Source organism: Rhea americana, unplaced genomic scaffold (genome assembly GCF_003343005.1).
Source record: "Rhea americana isolate MKP2758 unplaced genomic scaffold, rheAme1 scaffold_5, whole genome shotgun sequence".
Taxonomy (NCBI): domain Eukaryota; kingdom Metazoa; phylum Chordata; class Aves; order Rheiformes; family Rheidae; genus Rhea; species Rhea americana.
Genome location: NW_028186645.1, coordinates 3,102,227 through 3,123,733, shown reverse-complemented (window position 1 = coordinate 3,123,733; position 21,507 = coordinate 3,102,227). Strand labels below are relative to the sequence as shown.

The 21,507-nt window shown below is 35.9% G+C and overlaps 1 protein-coding gene across 1 annotated transcript in view; it reads right to left on the bottom strand.

The window, feature by feature from the left end:
- The window catches only part of SETD3 (SET domain containing 3, actin N3(tau)-histidine methyltransferase), a 61,963-nt gene that overhangs the window by 21,336 nt on the left and 19,120 nt on the right, over positions 1-21,507 (bottom strand). The window contains exons 2-6 of the mRNA XM_085317469.1: positions 16,162-16,271; positions 14,458-14,550; positions 11,309-11,457; positions 10,237-10,309; positions 9,482-9,738 (exon numbers count right to left, since the gene is read on the bottom strand). Of these exons, the coding sequence (XP_085173595.1) occupies positions 9,482-9,738; positions 10,237-10,309; positions 11,309-11,457; positions 14,458-14,550; positions 16,162-16,264 (675 nt within the window). The 5' untranslated portion in view covers positions 16,265-16,271. The remainder of the gene's footprint in view (positions 1-9,481; positions 9,739-10,236; positions 10,310-11,308; positions 11,458-14,457; positions 14,551-16,161; positions 16,272-21,507) is intronic.

The following is a 21,507-nucleotide window of genomic DNA, read 5'->3' as shown; positions in this document are numbered from 1 at the left end:
TGACTCTTTCTGGTACAATGGAATTCATCTGCACAATCCATTTTTCTGTACCTTTCACCTGCAAAAATTGGATTTATTCAGTGAGAGAGAAGTGACACCACAGACCATTCCAATCACGACATCAGCTGCTCATTCTAGGGTCTGAAGGATAGAGAATGATTTACAAAGGGAACTTCACTAATTGGCTGAACACACAGCAATGATTTTCAACCAATTGTGCTACAATCTTGTGGGACCTCTTAAATGAGGGGAGACAGTGACCAACTCCTTAACATTCCCTTCTCGAGCAATTCATTTACAGAATATCTCTTTATTGTATAGAATTCAAAATGGATAACTAGTCTTTCCGAGTTAGAAAGAAATTTGAATATGATATTTATACTAATCAAGTTTCCTATACCTTTTGCTGTCCCTTCACAAAATTATTTAGAGTTGAGTGCATGCTCAGTAAGGACTGGGGGAACGAAGGCGGAGAGCGTGCTGGRCTGAGACTGGACACATTTCGCAATGACACAGCCCCCCTCATGTTTCTCCTCTCCCTATTCACGTACCAGAAAGACACACTAGATCCATAGCACCCTTGGTAAACCTGCTCATGAAACAAGTCTGGCGTTCCTGCTGAGCCTCAGATTGATGGTTTCAGTCTACAGTACCTTGGCTGTCATACTGTACCTGTGTGAACACAGAAAAGAGTGTCCTCACAAAGGTCGATGCCTGCCTATCAGGACATTTAATTCACTCTTTAGGCTCCTCCTGAGGAACATGGCTTAACTTGCTCATTTTCTTTAGCATAACGCAATGATGCTTCATGCACAAATTTATCACAAAGCTCCACAATTAATTCAGTGAATCACAAACCACAAATAGAATGCTGTAATGGAAAGGATGAAGTGACTGGCTTTAAAAAGACAGGGATAAGATTTCCTATTCACAGCCACCCCACATCACAAGAGTTTTCTAACCAGCATTAATATTACACATTATGGGCACCTATGAATTGATTACTCAAACTTACAGACAAAACATACTTGGAGCCACTAAGCTAAAGCTTAGATTGTGATACTCTAACTAAAATACAGTACTATAAATGACACTGCATATAGAGCACAGTAAGTCTCAGCATATCTGAGATTGGGACTACAATACACATATACCCAAAACTAAAAACTTCGTACTTCCTCTTCAACTCCCATTCAAATGATAGTACAAGAAAATAAACTTTGGTTTACTTAGCATCATATCAATCTCCTACTGTGCTGAGTATTAGCATTGGGTCTGACTGAAGAGGATAATCCACTTTGTAATTTAGTTAAATTACTAATTTTAACAAAGATAAGTCCCCTGTATAATTTTGCAGTGCTTAAAGAATACATCCTTTGAGTATTCCATTCCAAGAAGCATCAGCTTGCTATCATATTTTAAATTTATTGAACATTTATAACTGCTGTTATATCAGGAAAAATATTAAATCTGCACAATAAGCACAAACTTTAAATGAGGAAGTATACTTGTAAGTGCATGATGATCTCCTGATGTCTACTGAGGCACTCACTTCCACAAAAGGCAGAGACAACATCCCTAGGGATAAACCCAACTACTCCAGAAAGTGCAACTCAGTTAAAAACAAAAATAAAAGCAACCAATAGAAAACAAACAAAAAAACCTCTCCATACTATTGGCTATAAAAGCAGACGCTTATCTGCRTTCTCAAGTCAGGAGAGTGGTTGAGAATCCCATCTTTCAAAAAGACGTCTTAGAGGACCATAACGCTAACAAGAGAACATATTATTTCTCCCAGATGTGGTTTAAACTCTGCAGAAACAAATTTTGTTTCATACTGGCATATAAGTTTTGAAGAATATCTGTTTCTCTAGAGGAAAGGGGGGCAATTTAAGCTAGTATAAGAGAAATTCAAAACATTCAGAAACTAAAATAAATTAAAATCTACTGGTTAGTAGGCTCTAACAATAAATGTCCAAAGAAAGATGACATCCACATTCCCCCTCTCCCCCCAAAACCCCACAATTCTAGTGACAAAACAAAATTTACAGTTCTGAAATTCTGTTTATACCCAAGATTCCCTTAAAAATATGCAAAGCTCCTTAAATGCTAAGCCATAATTCTGATTTTAAGAAATAACACACACTTCAAATGGGATTTGCCTGTGTTTCGATCCAGGCAAGCACAGTCCAACCGGCACCTTGGTGGCTGACTCTGGCCCACAGGATGCCTCCATATGGCCTGCCACCTTTTCCTTGGAGGAGATGGGGAACAGTTGTTTGAGGAGCAAATACTGCCCAAACAGCCAAACACCTCCTCTCTCCTGTGGCTGGCTGGCTCAGCACCCAGAGTTGCTGTTGTGTTCCTGGGGCAGGTAAGGAAGGACTAGGGGAAGGAGGAAGTCAACCTCCTATCCATGCAAGGCCTTGAGATGTCCATCTGCCTGAGACAGACAGACAGCCCTGCAAAGCCCATAGCTGCTTCTATGATGGAGATGGGGGGGCCACAGCAATGGCCTGATGGAGCCCTAGGAACTGCTGTTATTGTCATCACAGCCAAGAATGGGATATACCAAAAGTGATATAAAACCCAAGAATTTGRCCCATGTTTGCAAAGTTTAAACCACCTTAGATACCCCAAGCGTCACAGAACAAGCATGAATATCATCAGTGTTCCATTTGCTGCCAGCAAAACAATCTAACACATCACTTTGGCCCTCACAAAGGCAAAAAAACCCAGAAAAGGTAGTTAATATCTATTGATTTATTATTGGTCAAGGGGCCCAATTCAGGTACTGAAATTCGGACAAAGCAAATCTAAATGGCGAGCACTTAAAATTTCAGCAGGCGAACACTTAACTGTCTCATTAAGCTTACATTTACAATAAACAAGTAGACAAAAGCAAAGGATGTTACAGAGTGCCATCTTTCTTCTAGCCTTTTTTTTAAAGTAACACTGACATTACTTCTGAAAAAAAGTTATTTGATTGGTATGGCAATTAAGTAGGAAAAAAACAAAGAACTTGCCTAGTACAACATGATCAAAATCATATTCTGCCTCCAAATACATTTGCTCTTGACTTCTTATTCATTGAACTCTTTAGAAAAGTTACAATATACATTATCTAGTATACACCAACTTAAAATAGGTTGAATAGAGCATTTTAAAAGTCAGAATACTGAGTAGTATTAGTAGGGTGATATTTTAAGCCAAGATCAGACATTCTACTTTACACTGATCTGGAAAATCATACACTTACCATAATAGCACTGATCACAAGCAGTATAAGAAATAACATTAGAGTGGCATAAACCTTATTTAAGTAACACAGCTTCAAACACTGGGGTCAAAATTAAGTTAGAGATGACGTCCTATCTCACCTCATATACCCAGCTACCGGAGAGTAAGAAATGCTATGCCAGATTTTAAAGATGCTATAACATTATTTTGAGATGTAGAACTTAATGGTGCTTTAAAACTTACCTCCTAAAACATTCCAGTGCCCAACAGCTAATAACCGGATTTGGGAATTTTACTCCCACTAAATCAGTTAGTCAAATTTGATATGAGTAGTAAATCAAATCTAGTTTCCAATCAAAAAGGATTACAGCCTTCAGGAGATTAAGTTCTCTCTCCAGTAGTGCAAACAAACTGATCAAAATATCCTTGACATATTTCTGCAAGGCTTGCATTCACAATGGGACTACAATAACACTTCCAAAAGCACTCTACATATACCAGTACACATTAATAGGGAAATTGGTAGGAAAGTGTTCCTCTGGAGAACTCTGGATACTATACAGACTACACATACTACTTGAAAGTATTAATATGGCTTCTACCAGTAGATTAGATAAAAAAATTGTATGTGATTCAATTTAGATGCATCTATTAAAATGCATAGTACTGCAGGTTCTTTAAGAACAAACGCTAATTTTCTTTATTATATGTTTGACATAAAGACAAACTGCTACAAGCTACTTAAAAGCATCTTGTTACTGTTTCAGAGATGCTGGTTTGAGCAACAGGGATTTTTAACATTTTTCAATTCACCCTACAATTAGACAAATGAGGTGTAGCTTTCCACACAGCAAATCTGAGCTTAGCTTTACTTAAGTAAACAGCTAACTTGCTCTACCTTCAGAGCCCCCTTCAGAAAAACCCACAATCCCTCAACAGTCCACAGACTACAGGCTGAAAATACTGTGTCTAAATCAGTGTTCAATTGCTAYCCTGGACTGTTCTGCAAAAAGGATCCTCTCTTCCGGGGCACGAGGGGCAGGCACACATTAACGCGCGTGGTGCCACTGGCGAGCACGCCGCTGAATACAGCGGCCTAGCGCAACGTGAAAGCTAGTAACGGCCTCTACCACACTTGGGGAAAAGGCACGACACTGCTTCAGACTTTCAGTGCCCAAAATGATTAAATAGTGTTCTGGCATTTCTGCCTGCCAGAAGAGCACTCCTTGTCTTGATGCCTTGTTTAGATCTACAAAAAATTCTCTGCAGGAAACTACAAACAGGCACCCAGGTGCAGCTGGGAGGAAAAGTCAAGCAGGAAAACCACTGCAGATTCTTTTTAAAAAAGCYTCAAACTTTGTTCTATTTTCTTTAGGAATATAATCTCACAGCGAATGTCTGCAAACTATATGGCTCCCTCTTGTGCTTATTATACCACATTTCAGTGTGGAAAAGAACTGAACATTAAAGCATAAACATTTGGGCTCTGTTCACCCTTCACCACACATGCAATGCCCATAAATGTTAATGGAAGTTACACGCATACCTTCTAGGGAAAAGAAAACCCTACAGTTTACAAAACTTCCCTTTGGAACAAACTACAAAAATACCTTAAAATTAGAAGTCTACCATGATGAAAGTACTCTTTTGACCATTCACTGTATTTTGATAGCGACACAGAGTCCAAATACACCTTTAAAGTACATCTGTAAGAACTTTCAGCTCTTAACTATTTTTTAGTTATCAAATTACATATGTTTAGAAAGGTGTCAGTGTGGTTTATAGAGCCTGGCTAACACGCTCATGCATTTATTTTTGTCTACTCAAGATCACACCTGCTTTTGCTTATCAGACCAGGCTATGGCCTAGCTTGCAACAGCTGCAACATGCATAAATCTACCCCTTCTTCATGTGTATCCAGACTAATCACTTCGAGAAAGAGTTATAACTACAGTATTTTCAGAAAAGTACCGTTACAGAGAAGCTAAGGAAATAAAACAGACCAGCACTAGGCAAACAATGTTTAAATCTGCATACATTATCAGAATTAAAATTATTTAAATAACAGTCCAGCAATCTTACATTGTAAAGAAAATGAAGCATTCAGTTTAATGACTTGTTAACCCTTTTATTTCCTCTGGTCATTAGAAATATTTTACAGACTGAAARCAGTAGCAAAAGTATTTTGATTTCGCAAATATACTTTTTAGTGTCTTCAAACATCATCAAAACACCTTTTATTTCAAGATGCCACATGTTCTAGCAAGAAAGTAAATAAAGTTAAAGATTTTATATTACAAAAAGTACACACGTAAATTAAAAAAAAATGGCCTGCATGCTTGAAGCAGTATCAAAATCCCAGTTACATAGGCCAGCTTTCAAAAATATTTATGCTAAAGCAGTAATAGCATTGAATAAAATGATGATATACAAACTAGTTTCACTTTCACAGACCCTTTTTTTCCTCCTCTTCATTTATATGATGAGTTTTTCTCTCTCCTTTCTTTTTCCCTTTTCGATAAGCTCAAGAATTTCCAGAATTATTACCTTTAGCACTAGCATTTTTCAGGTCAACCTTGCTCACAGAATTACTTGAGTACACGCAAGATAACAAAATTCATTTCAGCTTTTCTGAGTAATGAAAGATGGGACTTTGTTTTAGGGGAGGAAAGATGCACTTGTACTTTTCTATACCCTTCCACTCGCCTACACACACACGCACACAGTTTCACAAATTACAAGCTCTTGTTTTTGAAAGTAGAAACAAAAAATGAATTTAAGACATACTATAAACAGAAGACATACTGTGGTAAAGATAACATGGATCTTTAGCATTCATATTCTCTGGCTAATTGTAATGGTATAATTAACTAATAGACTAACATGTATCTAGTTYTACTTGTTGTATTGGTATTAATGTTACCACTCTTAAGGTTTACCACTCTTCTATATGGTAAACAGAAATTTCCTTAAAAAAAAAAAATTAAAACAGCCATTTTATGTTGCCACTGCAGCACACAACAGCAGAAATAGCAACGAAAAAGAACTGAAAAACAGTCTAGTCACCCAAATTTAATATACAATTTCGGAGAAGTTACTTAAGCCACACCTACAAAAGTAAAGGTTTTCTTGTGCAATAGTTAGAGCTGTAACCCTTCTAGTGGCAATGCAGCTTATATCAGCAAAAAACATTATTTTGCTAGTTGAATTATGGTAAAGATTCTGCTTGTAAAACTCTTGCATAAAACATTCAATTCTTAACAATATTATATTAATGATGTATCTAAGAAAACTCCTACTTTTCAGTACCACATAAAGTATTCTGATTATCAAATACTCTTTTAGAAAAAGAGCTTTGATCCCAACTGCACATGCTTATTTTGAAATAATCAGATGAGGCTTCACTGAATATTTCAAAGAGGTGTTCTGTACCAAGGCTGCAATATACTTATGAGATCTTTTCAGTTCTTAAAACTTTTCTATGAGTTTTCAAAAAGATTAATAATAGGAACCTAGTACATTTCTTTGGCATTCCTGGAGCCAACTGTGTTACAGAGCTTCCTAATGTGACATTTAGTGAACACTAGTGAAGAAACCTTCAGCTGAAATTGTGGTTGCCTGGCAGTGCTGAAGCACAACACTAAACAAAAGCAATACATTAGAAATGTACCTAATATTTATCATCTCAAAAAAAAAAGTGTTATGTAAACTATATTCATAAAAATGATTCCTGTATGATCTACCTCATGTCCACCTTCAACATAAAAAAGCAGCTAAATTATACAAGAACATAAAACAATAAATAAAGCATTCCTCGGGAGACAAGTAAAAAAGCCAGTCCAGATTTTTGATCACAAGTGCACAGAACCTACATTTTAACAATTCATGCAAAAGGCAACAATATAGCACTAAAGCCCTTCTTGGGGCTCTAAAGCAAAGCTCAAAGAGAAGTGCCACCTATTGAAACACGACTTTTACAAAGGTTTCCCATCGCTATGCATCAAACCAAACCGAACCAGCCTCAACAATATCAGACACTGATACAACTCAGACTCATGCTTCCTCCATGAGGTACGATTATAATTTCTACATAAATGCAAATATACAATGGAATATACAGTACAGGGTATTAAAAGAGCATTATGTACAGCAAATCACCACAACCAGCATTCTGAAGACAGTTTGCCCCTAAAGTCATCTCATGCATATTATTTTCTTTGCTCAAACTGTAGTTTTTTCTTACTCTAATATAGTCAACAGGATGGCTTTCAAAGCTGAACATGTTATTTTAGTGAGATGTTACTTTGATCACATTAGCTTCTAGAAAAATTATTTTTGATTGGCTTTACTAAACAGAAAGAAAAATAGAATATATTCACCATCCTTACACAGATGTATTTTTGTCAAGCATTTAAGCTGATTTTCACATAATACGTATTTCATGCTCCAACTTATGTTACACCACTTCTTTTTACATGCATTCTGCAGTTGTGCTTTCATCACTTTAGTATCAGTTTACAGGCACTGATCAGTCACTGAAAAGTTCTGAAATATGGAGTTCAGAATTCAGTGTGCCATTCTAAATCTCAGCAAGGCTGTAACAGATTTTTTTTAAGTAATGTTCTGATCATACAAGTTCTCACGCATAACGTTACTACTGCAGGATTAGTTAATGCAATGATGGAACCAGTCATAGTAATAGCTTAGCTATCTGATTAAGTGTTGTAAGAGCATGAATAGTTGGCAGAACTGCATAATGTGTTACACAATATTCTTTAAAAACAGTAGAACTAATTAGGGTAAAAAGGAATAAAATGYAGTAGTTTTGTTTGCACAGATAGTATTGTTCTAGAAAAAGTGAAAAGCTGTAAGGCCAAATGCAAACTGCAAGCCTAGAGTAAGTACATGGCAAGAAAGGAGAGCTAGATATATTATCCTTCCCTGAATTGTGACACCTGCAAATGAGTATTGTTCTTTCCTGATAATAAAGCCACTGCTTATACCCCTTACCTCAAAATGAAGAGCATCTTACTCAATATTTACCCARTATCTTCAATGACTTGAGTTTTCAAAAGGTATCCCTGCATTCATCAAGTGCTTAAAACACTTTGTAAATTTACACTGTCTCATACATACATATATATGAAGTTCTTTAACAGCAGGCAGCTGAACAATATAGTTTAATTTCTGCTAACCTAAAATAGTTAATACAAAATGCTGCATTGTTGCATATAGCATTAAATGAGAATAGAATTGCTCTGTATCTGCTGACCTGTCCTACTGCCAAAAAATGACTCCAGGAAATTTAGTACACAGAGTCATATGTTCTTCAGACTGTCACAAACAGCTTTTGATGCTTGCGTATTGAGCACTACCTTGACAACAGTCCATGACCATTCACCTGCAGCACCAATTATATCTAGACGTCAAAGTAATAGTTCTACCTTAGAAACTCAATTTAAATCATTATTTCAGAAGCATGGTGAAAAATTAATGTCTCAAGTCCCCACAGACTTCAATTGTTACCAGATAGGTTCATCTATGTATTTAAAAGCAATCAAAATACTTACTAAATTAAAGTGCATAGAAAGAAATAGTTAATCCACAGTTAGTAGAAATACAATACAAACAACATTTTTTCCATGGCTATTAGCAATTATAATTTTGCTTTATTGTAAACTATATATTTTTCATACAGTCATAGTGACATCGGTTCTAGGAGATCTCTGAAGGTCATCTAGCCCAACTTTCTGCTGGCAAACTTCTGAAGTCCAGCTACCACTAGGAAGCTGAAAACAGTAATCAGATTGCTGCTTACCTCCTTTTCTCCCGGCTGAACAAATCCAGTTCCCTCAGCCTCTCCTTGTATGGCTAAAGGAGCTGAAGCACATGACATCTTAGTAGCCCATCTCCGAACTCACTCCAGTTTCTCAACATCTCTTTTGCACTGGGGGCCGACCAAAAACTGTACAATACTCCAGAAGCCTCACCAGTGCCAAATGGAGGGGAGTAATCACTTTTCCTTAAGATTCTAAATACACTCATTTATTTACGTGCCTACTGAACTGTGAAATTTTAAACAGAAGGCAAAAAATAGTAGCAAATAAATTTAATGATTTAAACCTTTTCAGTGTCTTTAACAGCAATACATTTCCTCTATTATTTAGCAGCATTGTTTTCACACTTTCCTCAATAAGCATCATGAGAATAACATGTTACATACTACACTTAAGATGCTTACCTGAATAACTTTGTAGAAATAGGCATATTGTCGAGCTGTGTTTTTATATTGGCTAAAAACATCATGTATGGCCTGAGCTGATTGAAGATATTGCACTTCATCTTCTTCAAAATAGAGTGGAGTATCATATTCATTGGGGAGAGTCTGGATATAGGGCAGCCAGAAAGAGTTAGGGTTTGCTCGCTCACAAAGAAGRTGGAATGCCAATGTTATATTGCCCATGGCTTGAAGAATTCGATCTTGAGAATACAGGGATCCTGAATTAACCCATAAAGATGAGGCATTAAATTAATTGCCCTAGAAAATATCATCCTAGATTTATTTTAAAATGACATGAAGAAATAAAAATAGCTTTTCATATTCCTAGTATATTTGGTTGCTCATGTCGTATTATGCTCCAAGTTATTTGATACGTAAGTGCCTTGTACAATTGCATGGTGGAAAAAACATGAAAAAGTAAAATAGTACTCTCAGTATCTCTCTGCACAGAACACATCTCCAAGCATTTAACAAGCTACATAATATGTTCAAAATAACACATACACTTCTGGAAGATATTGAGCATACACAACCAGAGACGAAAAGTAAAATTAAATTMTTTCCACTGACACTTCAAGCTTCTAGCTGTTCCAAACCTAACAGTCAGGATGCTAAGCAAGTCCTGTGGTAAAGGAGATCAGCTAAAAAAAGACAGCCTCCTATTGAATGATCCCACACATACCAAATTCTTGCTATGAATTTCTTTAAGCTCTTACCTAATACCGAATTTTTAGCTGATTCAACTGTCATCAATAGTTTTCTTGGAACCCACAGAAACAACTCTTCAGCCTACAGAAAGGAAAAAATAGAGGGTCATTTAGCATTTCAAAGATATACTAAGTGTCTTAAATATATAAATGCTATCTTTAAATTACAGGTTTCTGTCATTCCATTTTTAATCAAAATTCTTCCTCCTCTTCCACTGCAAACCAAACAAACATGCTATGAAAATGTTTTTATATTGTGGTACCAAATGCCACTATCTGCATTATGCAAAGTTTAAAACAAAGATATTTAAATTGCAAAAATGAAATGCTTCAGTTTGGTAGTGCCAAAATGGAGGTTGCCCATACAACCTCAAATATTCAGTCCACAACATCCATTATATTGCCATAAYTACATGATCAAATATTTTCTCCCAGTAGCATCTTCTTCAAGTTATCTATCCATTCTTCATTTAGAAGAGTGTTCAGGATTTTTATCCTGATCAGCTGATAGTGCTAGTTTTATTAACTGCAGTCTACTAAAGCCTAAAAAGAACATAACATGCCCATGCCTCATTTTAATCTCTGTTTTGCAGAGAAGTAGACTTAAACAGCCTCAAAAGCTTACCTTTTAACAGTTAGGTAACTGTGTGTCTGTACTTCTATCTGATGATCAACTCTTTCTTCCCCAAATATCAGATATTTTTGTTTTTTCAATTCACAGAAAAATAAAYGTTACAAATCTCTCTTTATGAGGCCAAAAGAACAGTGATTTAAAAGAAGGGATATGAAAGAAGAGGAAAAGAGATCAATTAAACTAGAAAATGTRAAAGAGGGTTACATCAATAGGGCAGAGGACTCTGGTTAGGATAACTGGGCAAAATAGAGAKAAAGTGACTGATGAAAAATTCACAGCAAAATAATACTTGATTTTTAGGAAAAAWTTTATTTCTCAAGTACACAGTTTAGAGTGTTCTATAATAATAGTTTCATTAAAAGGGAGAAAGCAAGAAGATGAGTATTTCAGAGCTCTGCAGCTACATTCTAAACACAATTTTCTAAACTCAAACGTTAACACACTCACCTTTATCTCTCTTGTTGCTTTCAAACCAAACCCCTCTTCTTCAAAGTTAGCTATTTCAAAACCCTCTGTGGATGCTCCATTTTCAGAAGCCCATTTTATCAGTTCAGGRAAATAGTCATCTCTTTTCCCATCGAAGACAACAGACAAACCTAAATACACAATTTATTAAAAAACAAATGCAGAAATAAGAGGATTTAGAAAGATAAAGTTTAATAAAAAGCAGAAAACTGAAAAACATAACTATCCTCCAGCAGTTCTATTTTTTGAAGAAGCTGAGTCAGAACTGGTCTTTGTTAAGTGTTACTTGATAACATATAACTGTCATACCTCATTTTCATCAACTTAAACATTCTGCCAAATTGGCTTACCAGTGATGTTAAAAAAAAAAACAAAAACAAACAAACAAAAAAAAAAAACAGCCACCTTAACTGGGTTATGAAGAAATGTGAAGCCCTCCTTCCCCTTTCTCTTTTAAATAAACTATGAGTGTAAAYATTTACCAGCTTAACATGGGTGATAAACACAATCATGACATGCTAATAAAGACAATGACGACAAATTTTGATCGCAGGCTGTAATATCATTAAATCAGTACTGGAAYTGATAAGCAGATTTCAACCTTTCCTCTTTAAGCATTTAACTCTGTCCTATAGCATATGGATCTACTAAAGTCTAAACAATAATCAGGACTGACCATCCCCCTAACATCACAGGGCTCTCCCAAACTGTTTAAACTTTACTTCTCCAACAAAAATGTGGTCCACTAGCAAAATCTCCGGTGTCATGCATTTCCTCAGTTTTACCTTTAACCTTCATCTGATCTGAACTCAAGCATTATGGTTCTCAGCAATTAGTTTGGCAATTAGTCAGCAGTGCCTGTACCTCTTTACCTTATTTCCTGCTAAATTCAAACTCTAATGTTAGATCGTGTTAAGCGTTCAAAAGATCCCTGAAATGTTCAGCCATTTTATAAGTAGCCATATGTAATCGGCAAGTTACTTGCACTCAAAAATACACTGGCTAAGCACAGGCAATAAACACATTTGGGATTGAAAAGGTTTAACAGAAGAAGCTTTAGGATATTTGAAAGAAGTTYTTCCACTGTATTTTTTTCCCCCCAGATCAGGTATTTCCAGTCCTAGAACAAATAAAACCTGTAGTTTGCATGAYAGTGCAAGTATCACCTAGAGCTACATTCTTTGTATATTGGCAGTACTGATTAACAATTTTTCGAATGYGCTAAGAATCTGGTATGCCTTAAAAAAAAAGAGAGAGAGAAAAAAGAAAAGAAAAAAAGGCATTTCTCCTATTTCAGATTCACTTGAATACGTTATTTTTTGTAGAAGATATTTAGAGCAAGGCCTCACACATGCAGTCAGACTAGCTACGTAACCTCTACAGAACTTGATAGCTGTTTATACTGTCCAGGACTGTTCTTTCTATTTCCAACATTTACTGCTGTATAAGGCTACTTGGAAGCTTTTAAAATCCAGCCTGYATTTAGAACTGTTCTGTAAGCATCTCTGAAATACTATTTTTGTTCCTCATATATGATGCAGGCCAATACTTTTCACATTTTAAAATATTTTTTCCAAATCAAAAAAAGCTCTTTTAAATTACATAGACTATTTATATCTATGGTGAACAAAATATAGCTATATCAATAAAAATYTTTATTGAAAAGTTACCTTAATTTAACATTTTGCTAAGAAATCAAGCAAGRAAAACTTTAGAAATTGTATGTCCTCCGTGTTCAAACTAAGAGTTTTTATAATCAAGACTATTTTAGTCATGTTYTCCAAACCAGTGTTCTATTCAAAAAAAGCACAGAAGTATGATTCTTTAAGCAATAGATTCATTTGTACAYCTTAAAGTTCCCCACAGCAATTTATATTTCCTTTACTAATTGTTTATAGTTTTTATTAAGCTAGAAAACTACACACAATATAAAATACTATGTTCTGTTCAAAAACAGTTTTGAAAGACACCATTATTATCTATACTCACTATGTRTCTAAGAATGTTGCATTAAAATGCATTTGAATGTCAGTAGTACTGCATTTAGTAGGCTTTGCATATTCCATGGCAAAAACTATGCCTAATTAACATAATATTGTTATACAAATTCTGCTTCTTTTGCCAATTCCCATTTTCCCATAGATGGTTCAATCTCCCCAGCACAGCAAAGAAATATAGTGAACATCCCAACCTCAACGCTAAATTTGTTCTTGTTAACCTGAGTTATGTTTTACCACCATATATGTATTATATCACAAGATTATGTAAGTTTTAGGTGAGCAAAACAATGAATCGCGTTCACTCCTGCACAGCTGCATGAGGTAGTCACTCAAACAGTACCATTCATACCAAATTTGATATGCCCTCTGCCAATAGTTGATGTTCAGAGGTTTAAAAAATCTTTTATGAATTTAAGTTTTTATGCATTAGTCAATAYCTATTAAAAACAAATGTGAAAGGACATTCCAAACCCCTGAGTCCAGTCTACTTCTTCAAGCAAGTACATCATATACTTTATTTCAGCAAAGGCACTCAAGTTCCACTTTAAAAGCAATCTGGCTTTTTTTTGCCTTCGCTATATAAGTAGCGGAGAAAAAAAAAGAATCGTTCCAAGATATTTTCAAGTATTTCCAACTCAAATCTATCCAGGCCCTGGTTAAAAAGTTATTAATCTGTCAATAAAATGCAACTGAGAGAAGAGACTAATTGTACTAAAACTACATGGAAGGCACTTTATAAAGGCAGAGGGGTCAGACTACATGATCAAAAAGGCCTGTTTTTCTCAAAGAATTTTTATTTCTAGTCCTTAAGATTGTCACCTCACCAAAATCTCCAGATGTATCTTATTTGCCACATAATATTATCATAGGATCGTTTGTCTGTGATATTTATTAATAAATATCTATATTCTAATGGTTCGGATCAGCAGTTATGCCCATCAAAGCATTTAAGAAACATCTGCAAGTGCAAAAAGCAAGCACAGGTCAGAGAATTTATCCCAAAACAACAGGATTGTGTAATACTTATAACAGTGAAAAACATTTTTCTTTTAACAATCAACAGCGACAACTTTTCAAGCAAACCAATAGCCTGAGCCACCTTTACCTTACAATTGTTTTTTTCAYATTTACCTTTTTGCTTTTTGCGAATTTTCTCAACAAGTGAACGAATCTGCACATATTCTTCCCACTCCTTACCAGGACCTGGGGTAGGACTGCTGCATTCTGGAAATAAAAAATGACAAAACTAAAATGTTCTCTTTAATACAATATATTTTTACTGTCAAAGAAAGGGTCATGATTCTATGGTAACTTTAAATGAAGCTTAGTATTACATGTCTTTCAAACATTTACATAGTGAATGCTACAATCTCCATTATTACAAGCATCCCATTGTTTGTAAGAGACACTTTCGAAAATTCAAGTGCAACTTGCCCCAAGTTATTTTACTCTTATTCATTTTTTATTCTTTCAGATATACAAAAGAGCAAATATTTAGAAAAAGGAAAAAAAGAAACTGTAAGTAGATATTCTCAAAGATGAAACAAGCTTCTGCGTTTTCAATAATCCAAGCAAAACATCCTGCTTACATTAGCCTGCTCGCCATCATGCTTATTGTAACAAAAGCGAATGATACTAGCAGCAATATTTAAGTTGAGCAACTGAGAAATTTGCTAGTACGTACATTTGACTTGCCTACATCAATACAGTGTTGCAAGATGCATGTGTATTGGAAGGACAAGCAAATGAACATTTAGCCAAGCTTTAGCTTTAGCTCATATCCACAATGTCTCAGACAGATCACGTTCTCAGTGCCAGTGTGTGGATTTCATGATCTGAGCTGCATGAAYCCAAGTGGTCAGGTGAAGTTTGCTTTATACTTATTTGAAAAACTTTGCATAACATTAAAAACAAAACATAGAAACTTGACAAAAAGCCAGCTGAGACTTGTCTTTGCTTGGAAAATTAGACCTCTCTTATTTTTGGTAACACTGGAAGCACAGGCCAACTGTAGGAAAAGCATCAAACTGCTGTGTCAACTCCTTTCCTATTCTTTGTAAGCAATGTTGAAGAAAAATCATGATTCTTTTAAGGTAGCATTTTKATGTTCCACAACATGAAAATTTGTGTCTGTGTTTCAACAACAGTGTAGCTCACCACAGTTACTAGTGACAGTGGCAAGAGTAGACAGGATTTTAGCATCACRGCACGAAAACATGCTTTGCTTTTCTTATCTGCAGTTCATATGTATTAATAGATGAGCTCCAAACCACTCAACGAGCAGAAGAATTTTGGTCTACACATCAGAACTGAGCAGTAAAGAAAATTTCTGAATAAAAAGCAGCTACAATTTTATTTAAGAGACAGAAATAACAGTGAAGCTGAACTGCAGCTATATTGCTGCTTTCCATAGGTACTTTTTCCACTCTGAAATCTGAAAATATACTTCAGTTCAAAATACTGTTCAAATGTTAAACAGACACAGTATAATTCTTGAGGTTTCCAATAATGACATTTTAGACAAGCTGCAATGTCAAATGATCTAAAGCAGCTTTTAATCTGACCTCTCCCTGTATCAATGCATGTGTTGAAAAGTAAAGCTAACAGCTGCCAAAAATATGGTATATCCAATACATACTCATATATGTCTACATTATATACTAATGATGGTACTATGAGGAACTGGATACAATCTTTGGCATGCTGAAACAGCAAGGAAGCTTGGCCACTTACAGGAAAATGAATGGAATTCATTGGTTTACGTAAGAGGACAGAGAATGTTTTTGACTTTTGCACACCATCCTTTTTCCCAAATAGTTATAAAATGAAACTTACTTTGTAATAACTCACTGATTAGATTCAATATTTCCTTTGGAGATACTGTTGTTGTGGCTCCTGTACCTGACTTCTGAGTTTTCACTCGGCTCTTCTTCCCCATCTTCCAACTAAAACAGATTAATGAGCAAACTGTCACAAATTACTAAGAAACTAAATACAGTAATGATGACTAGACAAGATGTTCTGCTATTAGTCACTTACAAAAATRGAGCATGAAGAATTGTTTCTGGCATGTGTGTACATGTTCAGCAAGTGTTATCATTTGAGTGGTCTGAACACCCGGCAATAGTTCAGTGCARTCTAAAGCATTATTTCACATAGTTGCAAATTAATTACTTCATGGTAATTAGAAACTAGCAATCTTTGAGAGAAGGAAAACCACTCAGATCACTTGCGAATTCATTAGCTCCGAAGTGCTTTCAGGATTCCCAGGTTTCTGTATCTAGTAGCAATGTTCAGGGGAGAGGAGGATCAAGTTATGGACTGGTTAGCCCAGCTTATCCTGGACCTACAGGATACATCCAAAATGCTGAGAAAGCTACCTGATGTCACTGCAAGGGTGCTAGCTATCATCTTGATCATGGTGATTCCCAGTGACAGGAAAAAAGTAACTTAAGAAAAAAAAAAAGTTTGGCAGGAAGCATATTCAGGGAACTAGATACTTCTTCCTTTGCAAATCACAGAGCAAGTCCTAAAGGGAATCTATTTCACCCAATGGATATGAATACGACTGGGATCAACCAACACAGATTTATCAAGGGCAAATCACGTTTAACCAAGCTGACTGCCTTCTATGAAAAAATAACTGGCTCTGTGGGTCAGTAAAAATCAGCGGCTGTCTTATTTTGATTTTATCAAGGCTTTTAACAAGCTTCCATAGCATCCTGGTTGTCCAGCTGAGTAGATATAGACTGAAGGGGTGAACTACCACACARACAGAATAACTCCCTAGACCATCAGGCTTAAAAGGCTGTAGTCAACAGTTGCAAGTCTAACAGGTAGCTGGTTACAAGCAGTACTCCTCAGARCTCAACACTGTTAAACAATCTTCATTATGGATCTGGGTATTAGGACAGAAAGCATATGCAGCAAATTTGTAATGATACAAAATAAGGAAAGCAGTCAATACGTTGGAGGGCAAGCCCACCATTCAGAGGGACTTCAACTAGAAGTAGTGGCTAACAGAACCTCTTAAAGACAAATGCAAAATGCTGCATTTGGGATGAGAAATCCTCTATAAAACATTACGGGCTACAGACTGACTGGCCAAGGCCTGCAGAAAAGGACTTGGAGATTCTAGTGGACAACAGGTTGAACGTAAGTCTGCATCGCACCCCTACAGTGATAAAGATTAACCGTAGCTTGAGATGCATTAGCAAGAGCATAACCAACAGGTCAAGGGAAGTGATCATTCCCCTTTGTTTGGCACTTGTGATACCACAGCTGGAATGTTTCGGGTCTCCCAGCACAAAAGATACTGACAAACTGGAGCAAGTCCAAAGGAAGGCCGTTAACATGGCAAAAGGGCTGAAGCACATGACATGAAAGGAAAAGGACATGAAAAGCTGAGGGGGARGATTTGTTCAATCTGGAGAAGAGAAAGGAAGGAGCTAACCTCATAAGAGGATGTTATATATAAGACTGGGACAGATTCTTCTCAGGGCAGTGTAACAAAAGGTCAACAGGCAACAATCACAAGTTACAGCAAGGGAATTTTCAGCTAGATATAAGATGAATCTTCACTATCTGGGTGGTTATACACAGGACCAGGTTTGTACAGAGAGGCCGTTAAATCACCATCCTTGGAGATTTTAAAAATTTCACTAGGCAAGGCCCTGAATGACCTGATATACATTTGAAGCTAAAGCAGGATGCTGATCTAGACAATCTCCAAGAGACCCCTTCCCACCTCCWTTTTTTCCAGTACTTTTTGCTGCAATGGATGCTTTTGTCTATATATAGGCAGCCCACATACTCTATCCAGCATATAAAATCTTCCCATATACTGTAGAGGCTTTTATGTTTAGGTATTTCTGATAACATAGTGAGAAGGAAGTCAGACACATGCAGGTGACTTTGGGCATCTAAAAGATTTCAATTGCCTAAGTCATCAAGATCACCTCAGTCATAGCAGTTTCAGTTATCAAAAAGTGCACAGTAAATTCCATAGAAATGCTAAAAGTTGTGCACAAAAACATATTTTACATTCTAGGTCATCTGAGCACTCTGTTTATAAGAGAGATCCTTTCATACTTAGTCAGTGTAACCAGCTTATCCAAAATGAAATGTTTCCTCTCTCACTCCATCAAAAAGCATTGTTCCTTGACAGTTTATATTAATACTGCAACATATCAATCAGTCACTGAACAGCTGCTCTCCACACTGACCAAGGCTGAAACAATTATAACCCAAAGGATAAATATCTGTATAGACTTTTCAAATGAAAGTGCTATAAATTAAAAAAAAAAAACTTAGTGGGAAAGGTATATAACCTACTTTCTTCCATTTTCCATTAATATTAGAGTGAGTAAGGAACTTCCAAGACCAAGGCTTATCTTAAATACTATTTCTGAATGATCAGGAAGTGAATTAAAGTTAATACAGTTAACTTACTAACTCACTCAAAATGAAAGGAGCTCACAACTGACTGAAAAGACAACACCCCATAATAAAAGGGGGAAAAATAATCTAAGGAAGAACTATAAGGTGTCTTCAAGAAGGAAAACAAACTTGGWTCAGGTTCTTTCTTCTTGTGGCTCTAAAAACAGTACAAGGAACAAGAATGAGACTGTCCCTAAGGGCATGGAGTCTAAGTAGTCCTGGGGCACAAGAAGGCTTATTTCAACTCTCTCTAGCAGAATGGGAAGCTCAAACAGCACCCTCCCCCCCTTTTCTTTTCTTTCTTTCTTCTTCTTCTTCTTTTTTTTTTTTTTTTTTTTTTTAAAGTTATCAGGTGTCTCCTGTCCCAAGCTGCATAACTTCACCTTCCCAATGCATCTCCTTGTCATGAAAAGACCTCATATGCAGACTGGTAAGGAGAGACCTTACAAATTCATTGCAGTCACCTGTCAGGTTGCATCCTTTAAAACTTTTAAATCAGCACTGAATGGCTTTTTGAAAGACACTGCTCTACCACAAGCAATTTATTATATTTGATACAAGACTTGATTCAGTTTTTTGGTTCACATGAAGCACGCAGTCATGCTGGTTATGAGATCCATGTGTATTTGTAATGGTACAAATTTAGAATAAGATCCACAAACTGCCAGCCTCTAATATAGCAGGAGACAGAGCTATAAAAGAGCACTACCAGCATACACACATAGAAACACCCCCTCCCCAAACACCCTCAAAAACGTCCACCAAGAAAAGATTATTTTGATGGTCTCCCAGTTGTGCAGWTTTTTTTTTTCTTTTTGCTAGTAATACTCATAATTGTAAAAAGATAAACAGAGCTCAAGGTACATTAGGCTGCTTTTGCAAACACATTATTTGCACATGGCCTATTCACTTTAATGTTCCACTCACCAACATGCTATTCTGTTGTGTTTATTTTAGACCCTTTTGCCCTTGCAGAATCTTAAGAGAAAGGCAGATTGATCTGTTTCATGGATCTAGCTACAGGTTTGGAGACAGAGTTCAGATTCTTCAGGTAAGAGTTGTCTTCAATGCAATGTAAAGCACAATGTCATTCTGTGATACACACAAATGTTTCTCTATATTCACACTAAGCAAAATTCATTTAAGAATCATCAGAAAATTAAAGCACTCATGTAGTGCATTTTCCATGCTGCAATTTATGAATTATGAGCACATATGGTTYATACACATCAAAATGCTCACAAATAAATAATCTTATACATGGAGGCATGGAGAGCACTACCTTGCAATTTGAACTCTATGATACACCAATACATGAAGCAGTATGGAGTACAGTTAGCATTGTATTTTGAAGTTTTCCTAGTATGAAGCATTTGAACAGTAAGAACTTATTTTTGCAGGGAAAGCATTACCAAGAGATATGTCTAAAGGAAAAGCTTATTCCACAATATATAAACTTCCCAAACGTGATAAAAAGATAAAAACTTAGATAAGGTATGCACAAGAACTAACAAATTCTGCGAACAAGATTCGTTCAGCTGACTGCACMACAGTCACAATGCATTTTCACAGTATCATGCTACCTATATATGAACATGAAATAAGTCCTGCAAGTACCTTTATCCTCTCCTTTGACAACACATGTATCTAAGCATATATGTCTAAACCGCTGCTTCTTTGTCATCACAATTTCTATGGAGAAAAAAACCAAACAAACAAACAAAAAACCCCCCACCCTTACRCACGATTAAACCAGCAAGTCTGTCTCACAAAGAAAAGCTAAACCAGCAGACTGGTATCTGGAGATCTCATTAGAAAAATATTTTCTTTTAAGAAACTATCTTTTGAGATCTAAGCTGTACTTTTTTATTCAATTCACCAATCAGAAAAACAGGTCTCCACTTTCTACATTACTTATCTCTTCAAACCTCTGAATTATTGGCTCAGTTACTTGAAACAGCTATATTTGTTAAAAACAATACGTCTGAAATATATATATATATATATATATATATTTTAGTAAAAACATTACTTTGAAAGGAATTGATGATATACACATTGGTCCAGGAAAGATTTTCCAATTATGTCTAATATAAAAGTCACAAAGGTCTTATAAAAATTAACATACTGTGAAAATATTTTCAGAATTTCTTAATACCAACATAGAAGATACAACCCAAATTCACGTCTGGGGAGAAAAACAGCTTGGTTAAGCAAGGCTCCCTGCCATATTTTAGCAGAAGGCAATGGGTTATACTGACAGCATGAGATACAATGTGGCTTCTATTTAAAACAGGAAAATACGGTTTCTTTGTGAAACTACTTTTTGTAATTAGAATTGCATTCGTATCATATAGCTTATGAAAGAGATTTTAGAGTTTGATTTCAATTCTAAAGAAATCCCTGGAATTCCTAGAAATATTTAACTTCAGAAAAAACAGTATTTCTTAAATTTGAAATAAAATTTTAGATACGAAGCATTAGTGTTTTGTAGATGACTAAAACAAGGTTTCAGAAACAAATGAAGTATAAGGCTGTTTCTCAACAAAACAGTGAAAAGACAGGCTCTTTGCCAGTACATGTATGACAACAGAAGCAGCAATATAAAATACAGTTGCATGACATGAAGAGAAAAAAAGAACAAAAAAAACTCTTCAGGACCGAGAGAAACTGCAGGTCCTATAACTACCTGAAGAAGCAATGGTACACAATCCAGTGAAGAAGAGCTTTCTCTCTCTCTCT